The sequence below is a fragment of the Phyllostomus discolor genome, chromosome 4, assembly GCF_004126475.2.
Source record: "Phyllostomus discolor isolate MPI-MPIP mPhyDis1 chromosome 4, mPhyDis1.pri.v3, whole genome shotgun sequence".
In the NCBI taxonomy this organism is placed as follows: domain Eukaryota; kingdom Metazoa; phylum Chordata; class Mammalia; order Chiroptera; family Phyllostomidae; genus Phyllostomus; species Phyllostomus discolor.
Genome location: NC_040906.2, coordinates 134,955,497 through 134,977,513, shown reverse-complemented (window position 1 = coordinate 134,977,513; position 22,017 = coordinate 134,955,497). Strand labels below are relative to the sequence as shown.

The 22,017-nt window shown below is 37.1% G+C and overlaps 1 protein-coding gene across 2 annotated transcripts in view; it reads right to left on the bottom strand.

Moving 5' to 3' along the window:
* Positions 1–22,017, bottom strand: part of ADGRB3 (adhesion G protein-coupled receptor B3) — a 721,652-nt gene that overhangs the window by 409,022 nt on the left and 290,613 nt on the right. For both annotated transcript variants that reach the window (XM_028509706.2, XM_028509707.2), the window contains exons 6-7: positions 13,949–14,113; positions 13,358–13,522 (exon numbers count right to left, since the gene is read on the bottom strand). In XM_028509706.2, coding sequence (XP_028365507.1) covers positions 13,358–13,522; positions 13,949–14,113 — 330 coding nt within the window. The remainder of the gene's footprint in view (positions 1–13,357; positions 13,523–13,948; positions 14,114–22,017) is intronic.

Here is a 22,017-nt window from a genome sequence, read left to right as displayed (position 1 = left end):
CCTGACCTTGCAAGAGCTGTCTCCTCTATTTAAAATTCTCTCTGCTCTTGTTTTTTTTTCATTTGTTTTGTTTTAAATTCCTATTTTCTTTAAAACACATCTTAGATGGCAATATTCTCTGAGAAGCCTCTCTTATTACCTTAGTCACTGAATATACACGGAATAGATTTAAAATATTTGGTTAAATGCTTTGGTTATGTGTGTGAAACTTTCCAAATATTAAATTTTGCTGTTTAGAAGACTAATCATGCTTTCCTTTATTTCTCTTTAATCTGCTATAATGAGCTTACATGGTGTTCAACATATAGTAGGTGATCAAAACACCTTTGTTAAGTGAATCACTCTTACTAAGGAGACAAGATAGTAAGTAGATTGGCACTGTCTAAAGGAAATTTCTGTGGTGATGGAAATGTATTTTCACTGTCCAATATGGTAGCCACGAGCCAAATGTGGCCATGGAGTACTTGAAATGCAGCCTGGAAGACTGAAAAATAAATTTTAAATTTCATTTAACTTTAACTAATGTAAATTTAAATCGTAATAGTTACAATATTGGACAACACTGTAATAAATAATTATGTTTGCTGTAAAAGTCAGCTAAAACTACTATAGAATATGAAAAAAAGAAAAACTAGACTATATGTTAAACTAAATTCATCATGCATAGTCTATTATATAATTGAATTCTATATAAAACAACTAGCCCATTTTGAAAGACATAGCAATCATTAATGTTACTATTACACCCTAATTCCTTTTGTTTCATGTATACATCCAAACCTCTGTTCAATATCTTCTTCATCATCTCTTGATTTGTAATCTTTGACGTTCACTTCAATTGTACTTCAGTTTTCAGTGTTCAGACTCAAATTTTCCTTGGTTCCGTTGATGAAAAATAAAATAAGTTTCATAAAACTTCTCGCTATAAGTTTTTTTTATTTAGTCTTGACATAAACCAATAAAGAAGCAATTTGCACCACAGACTTATTTCCCAGTAGTGGTTTCAGAAAGCTTTTCACACCTATTGTTATTCTGAAAGCACTCCTCTGGGCAATGCCCCTCCCCCCCGTTTGACTGTGTGGTCAGAAAATCTGGTAATTGCGAGCGTTCACCACTAGATGGCACAGGTGGGCCAATAGGGTGAGACATTTACAAGGCCAGCCGCAGAAATCTGGAAGATTCAAAATCAACGTGGGCAGAGGTAGTAACTTAACAGTATACTTAGAAATATGGGTCAGTGCTTGATTTTTTTTAAAGGTATACTACTAGAAAAAAATAAAATGTCTTCTTTTCATGTAAGTACAATGTTTAGTGATTAAATTAGCCTGTTACAACGCTCTTCAATCTGGCCCCTCAATCTGGCAGCTCCCACCATCTCCAAGCTCACTGCCCCCTGCCCCCCTCAGCTACACTAGCCCCTGGATGCTTCTCGGATAGTCCAGCCAAGCTCCTGCTGCCTAAGAGCTTGTGTACTTGTTCTCTCCGCCCAGGGTCTCCTCTTCTCCCCAAACCTGTGCCTTGTCTGCCTTTAATTTTATTAAATTTCATCAGGGATTTTCTAACTACCCCTCAAACACTCCCCTGCTTTATTGTTCTTCAAAAACACTTGTTACCTTATAACTTCTACATATTTTTTTCTAGCTTTCTACATATTTTTTTGCCTCTTCCTGCTAGAAGGTGAGCACAATGAAGATGGTGATTTTTCTATTTTGTTTCACTTTTAGAGTACATAGCACTTACAAGTCTAGCATTCATGATATACATGTGCATATACTTTTAACCAAAAATTACCAAATATTTTGAAAAGATTTACTTTTGATCACCCCAAATACTGAAGATGACAGAAATGAGGATGATTCAGTAATGTGGACAGTGTGTGTGGTGTGCTTGTGTATTTAATAGGCTAGCTATAGATAGTAATGTTCATTTAGGACCTGTAAGAGACAGAGGTTAGTGACTATGGTTTTCCTAAAAGATTAGTCAAATGAGGCTTCCAGAGTACCAGGTGTTGGCAAAAGTTTACCTTGTAGAGTGTGTCTAACTTGGTAAAAGTCCAAGGGACCCTTTTCAGAATCCCCTCATGGGATCTGCATACATCCTACCTGGTTAAGGTAGAAGGTGATTAAATATGTAGTCCTTCTTTTCCCAGCCACAGCCCTCAGTTATTAATGCCCATTTACCTACTGGCAATCATTATGGTCTCCTTAAAATAGATAACTACCTCAAAAAATCACACTAATTTTTTAAATCTAGAGAGGTCGACAAGCTTTGTTTTCTTCACTGTAGATTCAGAAGCCTTGGATTCATTTTGGCTCTTAGAGACAGAAACACAGGGTACAGATAATAAGAAAGATGACAGGGAATCATACATTCGTGTTGCAAATTGGCCCAGGATTTTCAGCTTTTTAGTAGTAATGTCAAATCCCACAGCACTTTAAATATTTCATCAAAAGTGATTTGGCATACTTTGAATATTATATCTTTAAAACTTACTTCAGAAAGTAGGTCTGCTTATGCTCATACCAAAAGCAAAACAGCCTAGAAATCAAAATAAAAATTTACTTTCTTCCATCTCACGTTTCTGCCATTGCCAGTGGTGGCTCTCATCTGTGCCAGTTACAGAATCCGTTCATTCTACAGATGTTCACTGAGCTCTGCAATGTCCTAGTCACCTTGGTAAATACAGCACATAAAAAGAATGAATGGGACTGGCCAGGGTCTCTCAACTCTCCAAATGGTAAGAGAGACAATAAGTGAAGAACACACCATACAGAACGCAGGCTGTGCTCCCAGAAGTCCTGGCTGCCCCAAGGAGTACTTTATGGGAGAGCTCATCAGTGGAGAGTTTCCAGATGTCCAAATTCAGGTGCAAAAATAAACAGGAGCTAGCCAGTAAGGAAGGGGAAAGTGTATCTTAGGAACCACATGTGGGAAGACCCAGAGTACAAGCAAAACATGGGACACCCAAGGAACTAGGAGCATTTCAGAACGACTGGAGTACGGCATTGGGGATGAGTAGAAGAGGGAGGAAGGTGGTTGATACATGATGAGGTAAATTAGTAGTTTAAATTTAAGGGCAAAGGAAATGTATTATAGTGTTTTGAATGCTGAACACGCAGTTTGGAGAATGGATTGAAGCAAAGAGAGACAGAAGGCAGGGAGGCCTGTGGCAATCTAAATGGTGTAATTGGGGAAAGGGCGCGGAATCACAGGAAGTGGCACGGTAAAGTGCATGGATTCAAAATCTAGTCAGTAGGTGGTTTGGGCTCAGCTCCATAACTGCATGTAGGAGGTGAGGAAGAGAAATTAAAATGAAATTTGGGCTCCCAGGAAGCATGTCTGGCATGCTACACACTGAGATCCAGCACATGAGGAGAACAGGATTTGGGAAAGAAGATGCTGAAAATACTTATGAGTTTGAGATTTTTGAGCCTGTCTCAGTATTATCAAGAAGTTAGTTGGTATATGGAACTAAAGCACATGAGAGAAACATAAGCTGGAGATAGAGATTTGGGTTAATTTTTTCCTGTTTAATGCTACCTATGTGCATTTTGTAAATTAGAAGATGCATAATTAGCTCAGGCCACTCTCCGTGCTCAAAATAAAACTATATTATTGTGTAGCAATATGAAGGACTCTTGTTTCTTATGCCTTAGTAAAATGGAACAGCAACTCTGTTCATCAGATGAAAGATCCCACTGTTTGCTAGCATGAGGGCAAAAATATAAAAACCCATTTGTAAGATACAACTGCACTTAACACTGCAAGTATGTGGTTAGCATGATCTCTGAAAACAAGGTAGCAATTACTTAGGGATTAGCTGTTAATCTGTCTACTCAAAGTGATTTTCCTTCTCTTAAAAATAGCAAAAATTATACAGGGTTTAAATCCATTTGATGTGGAAAATTAGTTTTCACCCCTTTTGCTAGAATTTCAGCATTAAAGAGAAATTGATTCTAGTGTAGAGCTGTCATGCAGGTGGAAAAAGGGCACCATGCATGACCCCACATTTCAAATCTTTCTTGCCGGCCATTCACTAATTCTCATGTCTTGGGAACTCCCTGAGCTGGGGATACAGAGGTGAATGAGATAGATTAGATGCAGTGTTCATGCTCACACAGCTTGCAGCTCCCATTTCAGAGGCGGACCTACTCACGTGCAGCTAAGGTCTGAGGGAAGAAGGGTGTTTGTCGAATGTGTTTTCTAACAGCATTCCTTATAGAGAAAATAGTTTTTATCAGTCTCAAGTTGAAAGAACATACAGTTCTAACAGCAATATTTACCTGCCTGTGACTTAGGTGCTCTTCTAAGTGCATTCTATATTTTAATTCACCTAATTCCTCATAATAACCTTATGAAGTGATGCAAGTCTTATCCTCATTTTAAATATGAGGAAACTAAGGCAGAAGAGAAATCATTCAGGCAGGACATGGTGGATCGATGCCAGTCAAACACCTATCTCAGTCCAATCTCATAGCTTTTACACTCTCTCCAAGCATTTGTTGTATAGTAAACAAGGTATTTACATATTTTGCAAAAATTTGTTTCTAGTCTGCAAGTCAGCATGAACTTTAAATTCATTAGCAAACAATGTGCATTACAAGTTGTTTGAGTCCTTGGTCTAGACCAGCAGCCCCGAACCTTTTTGGCATCAGGGACCTGTTTCGTGGAAGACAATTTATCTGTGGACTGTGGGGATGGGTGGGGATGGTTTTAGGATTATTTGAGCCCATTACATTGAAGCGCAAGTCCTGCTGTGCAGCCTGGTTCCTAACAGGCTGGGGTGGTACCTGTTTGAGGCCCCTTGGGGTTGGGAACTGCTGGTCTAGGCAATTTTATATCAATATATACACACATCTGAAATTTCTGGATTATTATTTTCTTAAGATATATATTTCAATTCAGCACACAAGGTCAGTTGTAGTTCCAACCTGTTAATAATAATAATAAAAATAGACATCTACCTTTAATTGTGAAGACTAACTATAACCATAACTTTTGGTGAGTTTTAAGTTTCATATCAGGGTATAAAGAGGTTTTTGCTGGAATTGTGTTTACTGCCTTTTCACGTTATCTGAGACCCTGGTGAGGATAACAGGGCCCCACAGCCTTCTCCAGGTCATGGCGCATGTAGAAAATAACAAGGTTTGGAGGCACATTAGGGTAACTGGCAAGGCTTTCCCAAACTGGGGGCCAGCAGCTGCACCCCCCTGCTTGCTCACTGCCCTGAGACCTTTGGAACCGCTGTCTGGGCACACCTGGGACCAGTTCTCGCCAATTCACAGCTACCAGGGTGCCTTCAGGAGCTCTGGCCTGAAAGAAGAAACTGGACTGAGATTTGGGGAAATTAAGAAATTTGCTATAAAAACTTACACATTTTTTACTTCTAACATCTCATGGATTTATTTCTAAGGAAGGGAGGATTGTGCCACAAATTGTAACTATAAAAAAAAAGAATGGTATATGTGTTAAAAATGTCATTGCAATTCTAATTAATAGCATTTTGACAGAATAAGAGATTATAAAACATAAGGCATTACTATCATAGTCATTTTGAAACTTTTAATCATATGTTTTATATAAATGATTTCATTAGTCCCATTATAGCATTTATGATATTGAATAAAAACATTCAAAAGAGCAAGTATCTAATGACCTACTACGTTTAACTAGGTTCCATGCAGGCTAGTGGATTTGGGAGGAAGAAAATAGATAACTCATTTGCTATGAGCTGGAATTCTAACTAAGAGATATAATATATATGTATAATAGTAAAATATAACAAGGGGAGCACAAAGCAAGTGTACAGGGGTTCAAAGAAAGAAAATCACTCATCTGACTATGAGAGAAAGAAGAATGATTAAGGTAGGAGACATCTTTTAACAGTGTGAGCAACAGGAGAACATATATATGTATATAAAATATCCTTGGAAAGCTAACTAGCTGACAGATGAAGATCCCAGTATGCACTAAATTGGGCAATTAATGAGAATCTATGGAGGTTTTTTGAGCAAGGGAGCCACGTGATGAAGGCCATGAATTGGGAAGAATAATCAGGTAAACCTGTATGGAAGAGATTACAAAAGGTGGTTGTTTCAATCATATGGGTAAATGAGCAAAGAGGACTTGCACTGCCATTTAATAATTCTAATAAGTTATAGTATTTCATCTTTTCATCCTTAAAACAATCCCCCCAGGTGCATGTTATTATCCCCATTTTATACATGAGTACACTGAGGCCCAAAGCCGAACTTTGTTGGACTCTAAGTCCCAGGCACTTTGGGCCATGCTGTCCCTCCCCCACGAGCAAGCAGTGGCCAGGAGAAGAGAAAGCAGGGTCACCGGGTGGAGGGGAGCTTGATGGAGGTGGAATCCAGCGCTAGCCCGAGGATTGGTAAGAAGCAGAGATTACTTCAGATGACAGGAATGATTCAGTGGTCAGAGAGAAACACCCTTCTGGTGACACAGTTTGATTTGATACCCCCAGTTGGAACCAGCGATCAGGCATTTGGAAGAGATAAGAGCATTAAGATGCAGAGTTGTGGGTGCTTCTCACACAGGTGATGGCTGAAGAGAGACAGCAACCAGAGCGAGTCAGTGCAGGGCCTCTGGGTCATCCCATGTCAGGGTGTCCGTGCAGAGGGAAAGAAGTGGGAAGAGCAATGACAAGGACCCTGTTCAGATTTATAGTATCAGTGAACTTTGAATCCAAAAAGGCGTTTTACTAATTGCATTAATTTAAATTTTATTAATGTAAAAGTAATTAAATGGTTTCTAAAATATGTTTATTTTTACTGTAAAAACAATATGAGATGAAAGGGAATAAAGTGAAAAGTGCTGCTTAAGTTTTTTTAATTTCAATTTGATAATGATCAGCATGTTGTCAAATATTTCTAAATTGGACAAGGTAGGGTAATATGAGATTACAACAAATTGCTTTTTAAGTTTCTGCTGTAGCAGAAGCTGTGAGAATTTTCTCAAAGTCTCATTTGATGAGAAATGTGATAAGACAAATTATGATAATAAGTATCTCCATAGCAACAGGTGTGACTAAGGCACATAAAGTACTATCTGGGATACACATTCATTATTTTAGACCCCAGTGATTCTGCCTATGAATTTAACTCATTTGTTGTAGAACTATAGCCTGGAGTAGGTAATAAAATGCTTTCTTATATATTTATTGAGCAACAGGTAATGTCTCTCACCTGTGGGGTATCTTCAAGTTTCAGTTCATTTCCCTACTTTTTGAATGCATCTGAGGTGCCGTGGCAGAACAAGTAGAACATTTAAGATGAAAGATGTCAATACTTAGTGGCACCTACTGTGGACACCAAACTCAGCACTTGGTTTTAGGTGAACAACGGACATGCACACTCAGGGGTGACATTATTTGCTCTGCTCAAAAATATTCAGAGCAGAACTTGCCTTAACCTTTGAAACTTGTAATAATATTGAACATGTAATAATATAATTCTTAAAAGGGTATACTCATAACATCTGATTGCAAAAAAAATGAAATGCTAATGAATTAGGAGTGTTTTAAAAGTACTATTAGCGATAATCTTGTGGTTTGGAATGGAAAAATCTAAAGCAGGTGCCAACCTTTATATGAATATTCAATATAAAGCAGTATTTTTCCCTTTAGAACACTTGTAAAGTATATGATTGCCTAATCACTATGTTGTATACATGAAACAAACACAAAATAATGTTGAATATAACCTCTAATTGAAAAAATAAAAATAGTTTTTTAAAAAATGTAAATTTTATTCCACATATCTGGGTATATAATAATGATTACATTTAGCTTTAAAAATGCAGTGGTCCTCACAATTTAGAAGTCTGACTTACTAAGTTGTTAAACTTTTCTCTAACAAAGACAAAATACTGTATCAATAGTGATTAATCCACCACTTCTCCAACTGGGAACAGAGGAGGAAATAAGTCAATGTGAGCTAAGGCTTCATTCATCCTCCTCCCTGACAACGCCCCCGCCCTGCATCACCATGGAATGTTATGTAGCTGGGTGTGTGCTCAGTAGCTGTCAGCTTCAGGAGATGGGAGGTAGCGAGCAGTGCTCCTGCCCAGGCGGAGAGGAGCTGGAGTGGCAGGGCTGCAGGAGGCCTGTGTCTTGACAGTGCACAGCTTTGTATCAGATGTGTTCAAACGATGCCCCAGTTGTCTCTGCTCCTCTCCGCAGAAGAGGAACAATGGGGACTGAGAGTTGCATAAAGACAAAACCACCTTTGTTCACAACAAGTAGTTAAAAGCCTAATTTTCTTTAAGTGACTGCTTTTAAGAGACCTCATTTTGGTTGAAACATGAGTGGACTAGGGAGACCTGAAATGGACTGTCTGTATTTTCATTATCACCTGATTCCAGAGACAATCCCTAAGCATTTATGAAGAAGTATACATAAAATATAATTTTCCATCTTGCTTAGGAGTTAAAGCATAGGACTATTTGCCATTTCCTCGTTAATTTTACTACCTTATTTATTTACAGTAGTCCCACCCTTACCCGCAGGTGTTAAGCTCCAAGACCTCCAGTGGATGCCAAAAACCGTAGGTAGTGCCAAACCCTATATATACTATATATATACTATGATTTTTTCCTATACAAACACACCTATGATACAGTTTAGTTTATAAATTGGGGACAGCAATGAGGGATTAGCAACAATAACTAATAATAAAATAAGCAATGCTAAAATATACTGTAATAAAATTATGGGAATGTGGCATTAAGTAAAATAAGAGTTACTTGAACATAAGCACTGTAATACTTCAACAGACCATCCATTAACCAAGATGGTTACGAAATCACTAAGAGGGGCATAGCATCTACAGAGTGGACACACTGGACAAAGGGATGATTCACGCCCTAGACAGAATGGGACAGAATGGTGTGAGAGTTCATCACATTGCTACCCAGAGTGGAATGTAATTTAAAACTTACACATTGTTTATTTCTGAAACTTTCCATTTAATATTTTAAGACTGCAGTTAACCACAGGTTACTGAAAGTCTGGAAAGTGAAACCACAGATGAGGGGAAACTACAGTATGTATTTTGACAGTAGCACCGTATAACCCAGAGGGTGATCTGCAGCAGGGTCAACATCATCTAGTAGCTTGTTAGGAGGGCAAATTCTCAGGCCCCTATTAGACCAACTAGTGAGACCCTCCAGGGGCCTGGCTCAGGAATCTGTGTTTTTACATGCTTTCTGGGTGCCTCTTAATGTGCACTAATGCTTGAGAAGCACAGCTCTGGTCAAGGAGGACAGACACGCAAAGAAGACAGGAGTACAATGTAAGCAAGCTTTGTGATTCTTTCTTCCCACCAGAGTTCAGTTAAAACAAAATGACTCAGAGACCAAATGGAAGTCTCCCTTGGCCTCCAGAGGAGACAGAATCCTGCTGAAGAGCAACCTTACAGAGAGATAAGGGACAGTCAGTCCCTCCCAGAAGGCTAATTCACCTAAGTGGGGAGCGGATTTACATTTGCCGTATTACAAGTTCCCAAATGCTAATGCAAGTGCACTGCAGTGTTCCAGACAAGTTTGGAATTACACACATCATTGCTACCCTCCTGTGGTATGAATGTTTCGAGTTAAATATCCCAGTAACTGCTCTATCTCTAGTCTAAATTGCTATTACTCTGTACATTTATGACATAGCTATCTTACTTCATAAGTTTTTCTCAGCACATTAAATCTGCAGGCACACTCACCATTTGTAAATAAAAGCCATCATGACTCCCACAAGGACATACTGCATATAAATTAAGTTTAACATCTGCCTGTGAATGGTATGCTCCAACTTAGCAGATAATGACTAAGGAGTAATGGATCTTAGAGTTGGAGCTATAGGACTAGCACACCCCTTCCCTGCAAACACGGAAGGAGGCCCTGGAAGCCTGGAAGTTACCAAAAGCCAATTCATCAGTAACATCTGCCTTCTACATGAGATTAACCAGGGAATTATTGAAAAACAAAGAAACAGAGGACTGAAATTAGCATGTTATCACAGTGTAGCAATGTAACTAAATCATAGCAGCTATTTATTACTTTTCCACTATTTCAGCCCTCAAAGCCCGAGTGTGTACAATGAGACTGACATCAATGACATTATCATTTGGTGGGTGAGTTTGACCAATTAAAACATTGGGTAACTTAATTGTCTCCCTATAGCTACCCTATCACTCAACAAACAGCATATACAGGGTCTGGCAGAGGTAACACTATTGAGTGTGGTCGGGAGGGTATGTGAATGTCTTGCACGAGATGGACAGCACTTTGAACATTTCACCTAAAATGTCTTATGGTGTGCTTGAGTGTGATATTCTTATGTCACAGAATTACGTGCTTATGATTCTGTAATAAAATATTTTTTGTTACAAAAAATATTTTGTAACAAAAAGGGGGCATTATTTGTGCTGGGCCCTGTGTATGTATATGTGTGGGTATACATATATATATATCTCACATACATATTACATATAATATATAAAACATGTATACACTGTTAAATATAAAACATAAATATAATATATAAAATAAATATATTTTTCATCCTTCTATTTCTGTTTTCTTATAAAGATACAAGCAATATCTTATTTTTGGTCAGTGATGCTTTTCTCTTTAAAAAAATTCCAATTTTTTTTAAACTAAAAAAATTTAATTATAGTTCACATTTGGTATTATTTTATGTCAGTTTCAGGTGTACAACATAGTGGTTAGACAATCACATGCTTTACAAAGTGTTGCCCTAATATTTCCAGTACCCCCTGGCACCGTACACAGTTATTATGATATTATTGACTATATTTCCTATGCTGTGCTGCTCTCCTTAATACTTTATTTTATCTATTTACCAGTAAAGGAATATATTAATCTTGATGGGAACTTTATTTCCATTTTTATAGTAGACACCATAACAGCTTTTGATTAAATCCAGATGATTAATCATTATTTTCATTAATTATCCAGACAAAGATGTGAGTATATTATATTTTTCTTTCCTGACAACTGAAGGTTTGTTTCTTGGCAAACTTGATTAATGTGTTTAGCATCCAAATTAAGTGAAGCATAAAAAAAATACTAGCTATTTTCAGCAACCTGAAGAAAAATTAAGAATGAACAGCACTAAAAATAATACCCCCCAAAACATATAATTTTAAAAAGGACATTTGTTGCAATTGATTATTGACAAAAGAAGAAAAATGACTTAGTAACTGTTCAGATGATTCAAAAGTTTTTTCAATTTATATTGTCAGTGTTTAATCTTGGAGCCATTATGTTGCTCCACATATGATATACTTTCAAATCATATTATGGAAAGAGAAAAATAAAAATGTTACAGTTAATACTAAATATACAGGGGTGGGCAAAAGTAGGTTTACAGCTGTGAGTACACAAAACACAGCATTATAAAGCAAGCTATTACAACAATCATAGCCTGCAAGTCTTCTTCCATATGAATAATTGTAAACCCACTTTTGCCCACACCTCTATATGTAATATAACATAGCATAATACATATAATATAAAAAGTATTTACTATTTTATATAATGTGTCAACCTGCTTTAAATCATAAAAGCCAGCAAACAAACCTAGCAAATAAGGTACAATATCTTTTTTTTTTTTTGTGAATAGATATGTAAAATGTTTTCTAAACAGCAGGTGGCAATCTTTTAAATTGGACTGCAGTAGCTCCATCTTGCCTCTGTATATGCAGATGACAGTTTTAAAAGCCCAGTTAGGAACCCTGGCTTACTTAGACTAGTTTAGGTGACTTCAAATATTAAAAGTCTTATTTAATCATGCCTACTGTTCTAATACCATTTCTCCTCAGGGCAAAAAAAAAAATCTGTTCTGTATAATGCTTCTTAATTCTTATGCAGCACAGGAGCAATTTCACAGTGTTAATCTGCATAGGTATCCTTCTCAGTGAAGCCCTGCATGCTGACAACTTCTTACCATTCTAAATTCATAGGGCCTTAAGAAATAACAAAATGCATTTTAGATCTCCGGTAAGCTCTGAAAAAGCCTACTGACATTGTTACTCTTAGATTCCAGTTTATGATGGTATTAGACTTGAACTATGAGAAGTCATTAAAATTCTCAGTATGAAGAAATACAAAGTTTTGACCCCTAGATATCTCTGAGAATTCCTTGGTTTTTCTAAATTGAAGTAGTTATATTAGACCGAAAGAGAAATCCCTAATTTTCTCAACTGAGAAAGGAACCTTGAATGCTGCCCTTACCCTACTCCCTAGGAACCAGAAAGCCAGCAAGATCAGCTAGCTACCACCCGCAGCAACACAGCTTTAACTGGGTCTTCAAACTATCTAAGGTCAGTGCTCTCCTTCATGCACGGCTGTGATGTGTTAAAACTCCATCCCCTCATCTTTTCCAGCACGTTTATAACAATTTTGCCTATGATAGCATTCTAAAATCCTAATTTTCACTTATTTATTAAGCCCTCACTCAGTATGTCAATAATATTTTAGGAAATATACACACAATTAGGAAAGAATCTTTGTTCTATACAATGTTTTAAAATACAGGATGGGGCAAGATAGGTTTACAATTGTTTATATGGAAGATAATACAATAATTAGTAAATAGTAATACAAGAAGTAACTCTATTTCACACACTCACAACTTACTTTTGCAAAACCCTATATATGATGTATAATCCAGACTTTCCTGAGCTTTCATCTTTTTCTAAGCTTACAGTTAAAATCCTTTAATGTATCTGCACTCCCATTCTTTCACTACTAATTAAGAGCTATGCTTTCATTTTAAACTGTGTTCCTCATAGGAATTTCCTTTTCCAGTGGAAAATGGGGCAAGGACAAGTAAACGGGGATGTCCAAGGTCATACATCAGGATAAATTAACAGCAGAGTTTACAAGTGTCTGAATTTCAACATCATCTCTTCATTTTTTTCACTTAGCTATCTAACACTTATATCTCTATATTTCTACTATAAATAATCTAAGGCAATTTGTTTTGGTTCTTACTAAACAAATAATGAATGAAAATGGTAAAAAAAAAATAATACCCCAAGCTAGTTTAAATCCCATCCAGCCATGTTGTTGTTCAATACGGCTGCCTTAGTGTTATCACATGTTCAATGTCATTTTGCAGCAGATGGTTAAAAAACCTGTAGAACAGTCTATGAGTATAAACTGAGGCAACTCTATACATTATGGAAATAAGTATTGCCACTTATCATTAGCAATCCTTCAATTGAGGAAGTACTGCCCTTAACCAATGAATATATTTTAACCTTTTTTTGTTTGCTAACAAAATGTTTTCATTGGGATAACTTCAGTCTGTTCTCACCAGGACACCGCTGCTCACTGCACCTTCTCACTTCTTCGCCAGTTCCTTCGCACTGCTGCCCTGTGATCGCTACACCCTGGCAGGTCCTGGTTCGCCTTTCCCAGCCACCATCACACGACTTGGAACAGCCACTCCAGTGACCCCACTGATTCCACTGACCATTGGCTGAAAGAAATGTGTCATGGTCAATGTCAGCAGTCTACTACACACTGCTTTAGTAATTTGAAAATCTAAGGCCCATTACTGCCTGTTTGATTTTTATTAATCTTCCCCCATGAATAAACTTTATTGAAATATTTGACTTGCTGGTCAAATAAAGGGTGTTGTGATGAACAGAAATGTATGTTTGTCAGGATCTTTGACTTTACATTAAAACTTGTAAAAAGTACAAGTTCAGCATTAAACTTCATCAACTTAATTGATATTTGAATTAAGGCTCTCCTGAATTTTTCTTCTTTATTCATGTAACATACAGTAAAATGAGTATGAGTACAATTGACTTCATTTACTAGAAACATATAATCATCCGGCATGGCCCTGTCACAGTTTTTAAATGGCAGGCATCCCTTAAATGTGGTAACCAGGTCTCACCTGTACACTCAGGATTGTAGCACTCTCTGCTTTCTGCCCACGGCCCTCTGCATTCAGAACCCCCGTGAGCGGCGGCAGTGCACTGCCGGCTCCTCTGCTGGGTCCCATTTGAGCAGGTCACTGAGCACTGGCTCCACGAACTCCACTCCTGCCACTGTCCATCAACTGCCAAGGCAGAAAGAGAGACTGTGTAAGAAGATCCTCCAGTAGAGAAGGCTGTGAAGAAAGCTCAAGGTAAACCTAAGCTTGAAGCACAGTCCCAGTCAAGGGACTCTAAAGGGATACATACAATGGGAAGGCACACTGGCATTAGATTTTATTACTACCCTTAAAGCTACTATTAACTTATTTTTTCACTTCCATTTCCTTTTATGTGTAATCTTTTTTGATTCATTTATTTCTTCAAGAATATTTATTGATCACTCAAAAATACAAGCAAGTCCTTGATGGGTACAGGGAACAGTGAACAAAATAAATACTGACCAATAATTCACAGAGCTCATATTTTACAGAAGAAGCTCCTAGAATGAGTTAAATAATTTGTTACAAGCTAAATAGATTGATTATATAACATTGCTACAAAGGATACTTTCAAGATACCATTAAGAGTTTGGAGTGTCTGAGAAATCTTCCTTGACATGAGTTTTCAGGAAAGCCCTCAAGGATAATGGGGGATAATGAAGTACCTAAGGTTAGGGTAAGTCCCACAAAGATGTACAAAGGTCCTTGGCAGAAGAAACACAGGCACTTCCAGGACCTGAATGAGGGCCACTGTGAACGGAATTGAGAGAGCCAGGTAAAAAGTTCTACCAGAGGAGGCTGGTAAAAAGGCAAATTCGAGATTTTGTAGGCTTTTGGTCAACTGTGTTAAAGATTTGGACTATTATTCTCAGACCATTAAGAAGCCAGTGAAGGCTTTAAAAAGGACTCTATGATCAGATCTAATGCAGGGTGGAGAGAGAATTATGGGAGAGGGTAGGGACAGTCAGAGCTAGGTTGGTGAGGCAGTCTGTGGAGTTCCTGGAAAGACTAGGGAGCTACTGGGGAGGTGGCATGGCACAAAGGTCTCATGGAAGCTGAAGTGGAGGGAGGGTCAAGATTACTCCCAGGTGTCTGGTGACTAACATTTAATAGACTCTCGAACTTGTCTTTGGGAGATTCAAATTGAAATTCATTTATTTATTCATTAAAAGGATTAGTAAGAGTCTATTACTTATCAGAAACTATAATAGGAGTTATGAGACCTAGAGAAATAAAATATAAATCCCAACCTTAAAAATCTTATAACTTGGTAGAAGAATTACATTATGCATACAAATAAATACTAGGTAAAAGCAATAATGTCTTAGCATGGCACATGAAGGCTTTCAGAGGGCAGATCACATCTATTTGGGGGAAAATTATATTATGGTGAAATTTGGATAATTTAGAAAAAAAGCAACAGCATCAAAAAAGACATAATCACAAAATACGAGTGAGCCAATAAAATGGGCAAAAATATTTAGCTAATTTAGAATGCCTTAACTATCATAGAAGAGTTATAGATGCAACAGTATATGACTGTCTTCATTTTCCAATATCACCCCTTGGTTCATAGTCAATTTCTTTACAGTGAAGGGAATTCACCATGAATCTAAGTTCCAGCATAAGTTAGTGTTGCTATGAGAACCTAACTAAACAAACAAGAAAGCCTGGCAGATTATGAGTAAGTGCTTTCAACCTAATTTCATGCCTTGCTGGTAGCTATTTAAAGAAGGTTGTTTAACAGGTATCTAGCTGCACTTAATAAATCCTTTGTTATATTAAAAGTCATAAAATGCCAATTTAATCATTCCATTCATGTAATTTTAGCATCTTGCTTTATTAAAAGTACCCCATGCAATCTTATTGGCTATAGTCCACTTGCCAAACAGAAAAGGAAAAGTCTAGTGAATCAATAGGACTTCATAAATTATCCATTTCCTCTCTATTTTGGCTTTAAAGATGAGTGTATTTTTTTATTTTAGAATCTTGCTTCTCAAAGATGACATTTATTGAGCTTGCATGATACACCCTCACTGTCCTAAGCATTCTGAGAAGGGTTAAAAAAATAAGGCTCATGCCTGCACCTTGACATACATTTGGAAAAAAAGAAGTACTTGTATTCAAATGATTGAAAACACACACACAAACAAAAAGCAACACATAAACAAAAATGAATGAAGTGACACCAACCCTATTCAGTGCTGAATGACTAGAATAAAGGACTATGTGATACCCTTCATAATTCTGACTTTAGGTACATTATCAGTATGTTTAAATAAATGTAATAGTTACATACTCACTGGCAAAGAAAAGAAGGTAAGTCTTTCTAGTTAAGACAATGTGGAGTCAGGAATGAGCAAGTCAAATGTGGAAAAAGAAGATAATTTGGCAAGGGGTTGTGATATTGATGAGGAGGGAGAAAAGACGCTGCCGAAAAGAGCTTAGAATGAATGAAAATATCTGTGAAGTATTTTGTTCATTGGGCTCTTCCTATAAGAAGGTTTTCTATCACCATTAGCATTTTAAAGACATTTTTAAATTCATACATTCATAATATTAGTTGTTCAGTCCTTCCAGCTAAGGTATACATTTTATGTTCTGACTTAAGTTCAAGAGGAGTTAATATTAAGGCTTTTGAGGGAAACTTTTGAGGTTCAACACTACCATAACAATCAACAAAACACGTTTTAAAATGGGAACAGTATTGTTATAGAGTGAGTTACAGAAAAGAAATAACAATGAAATTGAAGCTGTTTCAAGTGGACACTTTTGATGTTTTATTTCACCCTGAGAACTTGTAGGTCTTCTTATTGAACATTAACTGCAATATTATGAAAGAATTGACTAGACAAAGTAACTGGATTTTTTTTTAAAAAAGAGGAAAAACCCAATATTCCTTTAGTATGGTTAAGTCCAAGTTACTGGAAAAATGGAAAACTGAGAAGTCAAAAAAAGAGGAACATGTGAATATAATTTAAAAGATTAGATAAAAGACAATATGTAATATACATGAAATGCTTTCTTTTAGTGACAAATATGGGACATTGTTTTATTTCAGGTCTTTATTTCAGCTTGATATCAAAGAATTAAGAAAACCATTAATTGTGCTCTTTTTAGAGACATCAGTCCCAAGACCTTTCAGGAAATGGTGGTGTCATTTTTCTTTTTTTCTGAATGGAGGACTGCGAGGTGTCTGAGAAGTAGCAATAAGAACTCTGTTTTGGACATTTAAGTACTTCTAATAGGATATGTGCATTACATTGTAGGGATAAATGTAGAATACTTGAAAATGAAAATATTTAAAAAATATTTCATTTGCTCTATCTAATATATATACACACATACATATGTACACATATACATGCGCATATATACATATATGTACACACATGTGTATATATGTATATATTTAAATGATCACTCATCTAGTTAGTACAAAAAGGGACGGGCTGATTTTTTTCTTTTTTTCTGATGCTTATCTGGTCTCCAAAGTGGTAATGAAGTTGCTTCTCTTTCAGCCCTGCATTCAGATCTGTCTTTCACCTCCACTAGGAATCAAGGCAACAGCAATACCAGGCCACTCTCCCCACACCCCTCTGTCCCTTTGTGCAGCTGCCTTCTGACATTTGTAAGAGACAACTACCAGAGTCATTACAAACCCACAAATTTGGAAATACCTCAATATTTTCTTTCTAAAACTGCGTTCCTATTGAAAACTGATTAACATCTTGTCATTCTGTCAGAAAAGTGTTCCCTGATAATTTGGGGAAATGTAGACACTCTAAAACTCCTCATGGAGTCTCATAATGCACTCACAAATAAAGACTTCCAGAGAATCTAGAATATGACTGGCATTGTTCTTTTAGATCCTGGAAAAACTCTGATGTTAAAGACCAACCAGGCTCTGCCATCAAGGAACACGTGGTCTGAGGAGCTGTGGTGGAGACAGATGATAAGCAAACACATGAATAAACATGGATGTTTCCGCTGGAAATGTGAAAACAGAGGATAAAAGAGGGCAATGTGATACGGAGGCCCAGCCAGGCCTCTCAGAAGAGACCAAATATAAGCTGAGTTCTGAGTCACTAGAAGCCAGAGATGTGAAGATCCTTAGAAATGTCTTTGCCAGTACAAGTTCTTGAGTTTAAGAAGGCTTTGTGTATTCCAGAACAGAGAAAAAGCTTGTGGGGATCAGAATGGGGGAGGAGGTAGGAGATGGGTTCAGATGGTGAGTAGACGCCAGATCCCTTAGGGCTCGGTAGGCCATGTGACCAAGTACGATGAGAAAAAGTGAGAGGATTTTAAAGTAGAGAAGTGATGTGATGTTATTTTCACTTTAACACTTTTTCATTTGTGTGTGACATGGGTTGTAGAAGGGCCAGAATGGGTATTGGGAGATGTTAGGAGACTATACCACAGCCCAGAGACAAGTGACAATGTTTTGGATTATGGTGACATTAGTGGAGACAGAATAACATAAATCAATTTGAGATATTTTCTGGATGTAGAGCTGATAGGCTGGTGGTAGAGCATGGAAAAGTAGGGAGTTAAAGTTGACTTTTAGGACTTTGCTTTATTGAAACAGATAAATGCTGGAACCTTTTATTGAACTGGGTTAGGCCAGCATTCAAACAGGTCAGAGGTATAAGTCCTAAAATCAAAATGTCAATTTTAAACACACTGAATTCGTAATGCCATTATAGACATAATGCAGGAAGCCCTGAATTACACTAACTTTAAAAAAAATGCCTTCCAAATTTATTTGAAATGTAATCACCCCTCCCCTCTTTCTATTATAATCCTTTCAAGGAACACCATTTGGTAAACAACAGGTAGGTAATTTCCTCTATAACATGCAGTGGAAGATAAGAATCAACACTTTGTTAGGCTTTTCAATTTCTCTTCATTTCCATCATAAGCATTTGCAGTTGGGTTTTTTTAGTCTTACTTTTAAATTTAGAAACTCTAAATGCTTGTCACTTTATGAAGGGTCCTACAAAGGTGAGGAAGAACAGAGACCACCCAGGCTGCATTCTGAAGCTGAGAAAGCGCTGAGAGGCCAACCTGTCTCACCACCACATCGTGACCTCCTTCCTTCCCCAGCAATGCCATGCTGGGGACAGTTAAAGCTTGCTTCAGCATGTGACACATTGCCAGGTTTTCCGGACCCAGAAGAATTACAATGGCAATGACTAAGTTGTTAGATTCCTGGAGTTTACTTTGTTCTATGAACGTCCCCCTGCCACATGCACAGGGTTGCCACTGTGTTCACCTGGAAGAAAAACCTGTCGATCACCTATGAGGCCCATTACATCCTGAGGAACATTTTAGTGAGAATGTCATTTCAATCTATTTTCACATTTTGATCAATAACTGGTGACAATATAGGACAGTGTGAAAAACAAGGTAGGTAATATACTCATCCACAGTGTCAGGAATATTTTGGGTAATAAAACCATCATTTCAGGAGCATCATTTCAGGTTGATTGTTGCTGACAAATGAAGCTATCTGTAGGAAGGAGTTGGGGGAGAAGAACTCTGGCCCTGGCTTTGAGGCTACCTAATAGAGGGATGGGGAAATTCAAGAGTTCTGATTCTTCTTGCTTTGGACAGTAACTGAAGAACATAAAGCTATGTTTTCCACTTGCCATTTAAAAATAAATTACAAAAGAGAAAAATCAAAATGAAATATCATGTAAAAACTGGAATTAAAAATAGAAGTTATGTAAATGCTGATATGAATTTTTAAAAATGTTGTTAAGACAAAGTTTAAATGAAAAAAATATTACATAATAAAAGAAAGCAAGCCAGGGTTAATAAACACACTTTTTAAAACTCCTATAAGCTAAACACAAAGACCTCAGGAATAATTCTAAAAATATGAAATGACACAAAATGAATACAATTGTCATACAAAAGACTAGAAGTCAAACAAGATAAAACTCATGTCCTGGCTCATGTGGGTCAGTGGACTGAGTGCCAGTCTGAGACCCAAAAGATCCCCAGTTCGATTCCATCAGGGCACATGCCTGGGTTGCAGGCCAAGTCCCCAGTTGGAGGCATTCAAGAGGCAAATGATAGATGTGTCTCTTGGGCACTGATTTTTCTCTCCTTCTTGTTCTCCATCCCTTCCCCTTCCCTAAAAATTAAATAAAATCTTTTATAAAAGCTAAAATTCAAATCAGTTAACAGAGACAGCATTTGACTTTAAAATAGTAACATCCTCTCACGCACAGAGAACCAGAGAACTTTGACCTAAAGTCAGACAAACATTTAGCATCTTCCCAATCATTGTCCTCACCAGGAGGACCCCCTGCAGAGGAACCTTTGGCAGGTCACTCTTCCATAGCTGCTGAGGAATCAAAATTTAAGTTCCTCAGGAGACTGATGCCTCTTACTCTAGATAACAGAAATATTTGGGTCACTCTTTGTTCTTGAGGACCAATACCTGGTTAATTCTTTCCTCTCTTTAGGGTTTGTAAGAGTCTGCAAAGACACCTGGAAACTACAACCTGACAGGATCCACATGAATGCATTTCTCCAGTGCAGGACCTACCAATGTGACACTGCTTAGTCCCACAGACTAAGATGGGAGCCTTGTGTACTCAGTTCTTTCTGTACTAACGTGACTGAAAAAATATCCCTTTGATTTTATGATTAAGGCTGCATGTAAGAAACTGAACTAAAAATCTATCATAATATCCTGAATTTGTTTCACCTATTTCTTCTCAAATCCTACTTTTAAAGTAATATTCTCATATAAGTCAAGATAAATATCCTCTACCTTATACCGTTTTATACTTTTAAAAGGTTCTTCCACCTAATTTTAGTTATGTAACAATCTTTTAATACAGAAGCGTCATAAATACTGGCTCTACTTTATAAATGAGAAAAAAGGAAAGACCAATAAGTTGTCTATGTTAATATTTACAATTAAGGACTAGAACTGAACCTTAATCCACGTCTTATGAATTCCAGGCTATTGTGTTTTGCACAGAATCATATAATTAAATTCATTTATTCCTATTTCAGAACATAAATGAAAACTTATTTGTCAATAGTTTTTTCATTTATTTTAGGCTTCAATCTGTCACTCAATTATTGTAATACCTATCCTCTATAGTATGAAGACCTTACTACATAAAACATACCAGAATAAGAATTGCCAAAACTGAAAAAGAAGAACAAACTTAAATCATTGGTTCCTCCTATCTTCAATACTAAAAGAGGGAAAATTTTAAATTTAAAGTAATATACTACAAAAAATTACTATAATATTTGAGTCTCTGAACTAAGAATTTAGGCTTTCATTTTCTCTAAAGGATTTAATCTTGGAAAAGGCTACACCAGTTTTATTTTGGGGTATATAAATAGGGTGCAGCACAAATAATGCCTCTTTTTTATTACAAAATCATAAGCATGTAAATCTGTAACATAACAATATCACACTGAAGCACAACACATGAAATTTTAGGTGGAATGTTCAAATTGCTGTCCATTTTGTGCAAGACATTCGCATACCCTACCAAGCACACTCAAGCAAACACGCAAACATTACTTCTGTATATATACAATTTAAATGAAGGGTGTCCCTAGAAAATGTGAACTTTTTTAATATGTGACCTTTTTCGCCTATTGAATGTTAATAAAAATCAAAATCACTAAAAACAGAAGCCTCTAAATTGATCAAATCAGCACAGGAGGAGTCACATCAAGGTGATATCCTGGAACCAGTCTGACACAACTAGACCCCACTGCCACTGGCAGCTGGCTCGGTGCTCATAGCTAGGCTATGTTACCTGCTGCTGGACCTGAAACCAACTCAGAGAACATTAACATCAGACAAGGTCACTCTAAGACTGTGGTAAAGTGAGATAAAACCAGGCCACTTTGTAGACAAAATCAGTGGGTTGCACTGTGACCTTCTCTCAGCTAATATGAGTATCACTTATTTATCAATGAGAGCTAGTCTTCCTTCTTCCTAGATAATTAAGGTGCCCAATCACAGAATCCCAGCCCCCCCCCCATGACATTACCAAATCTAG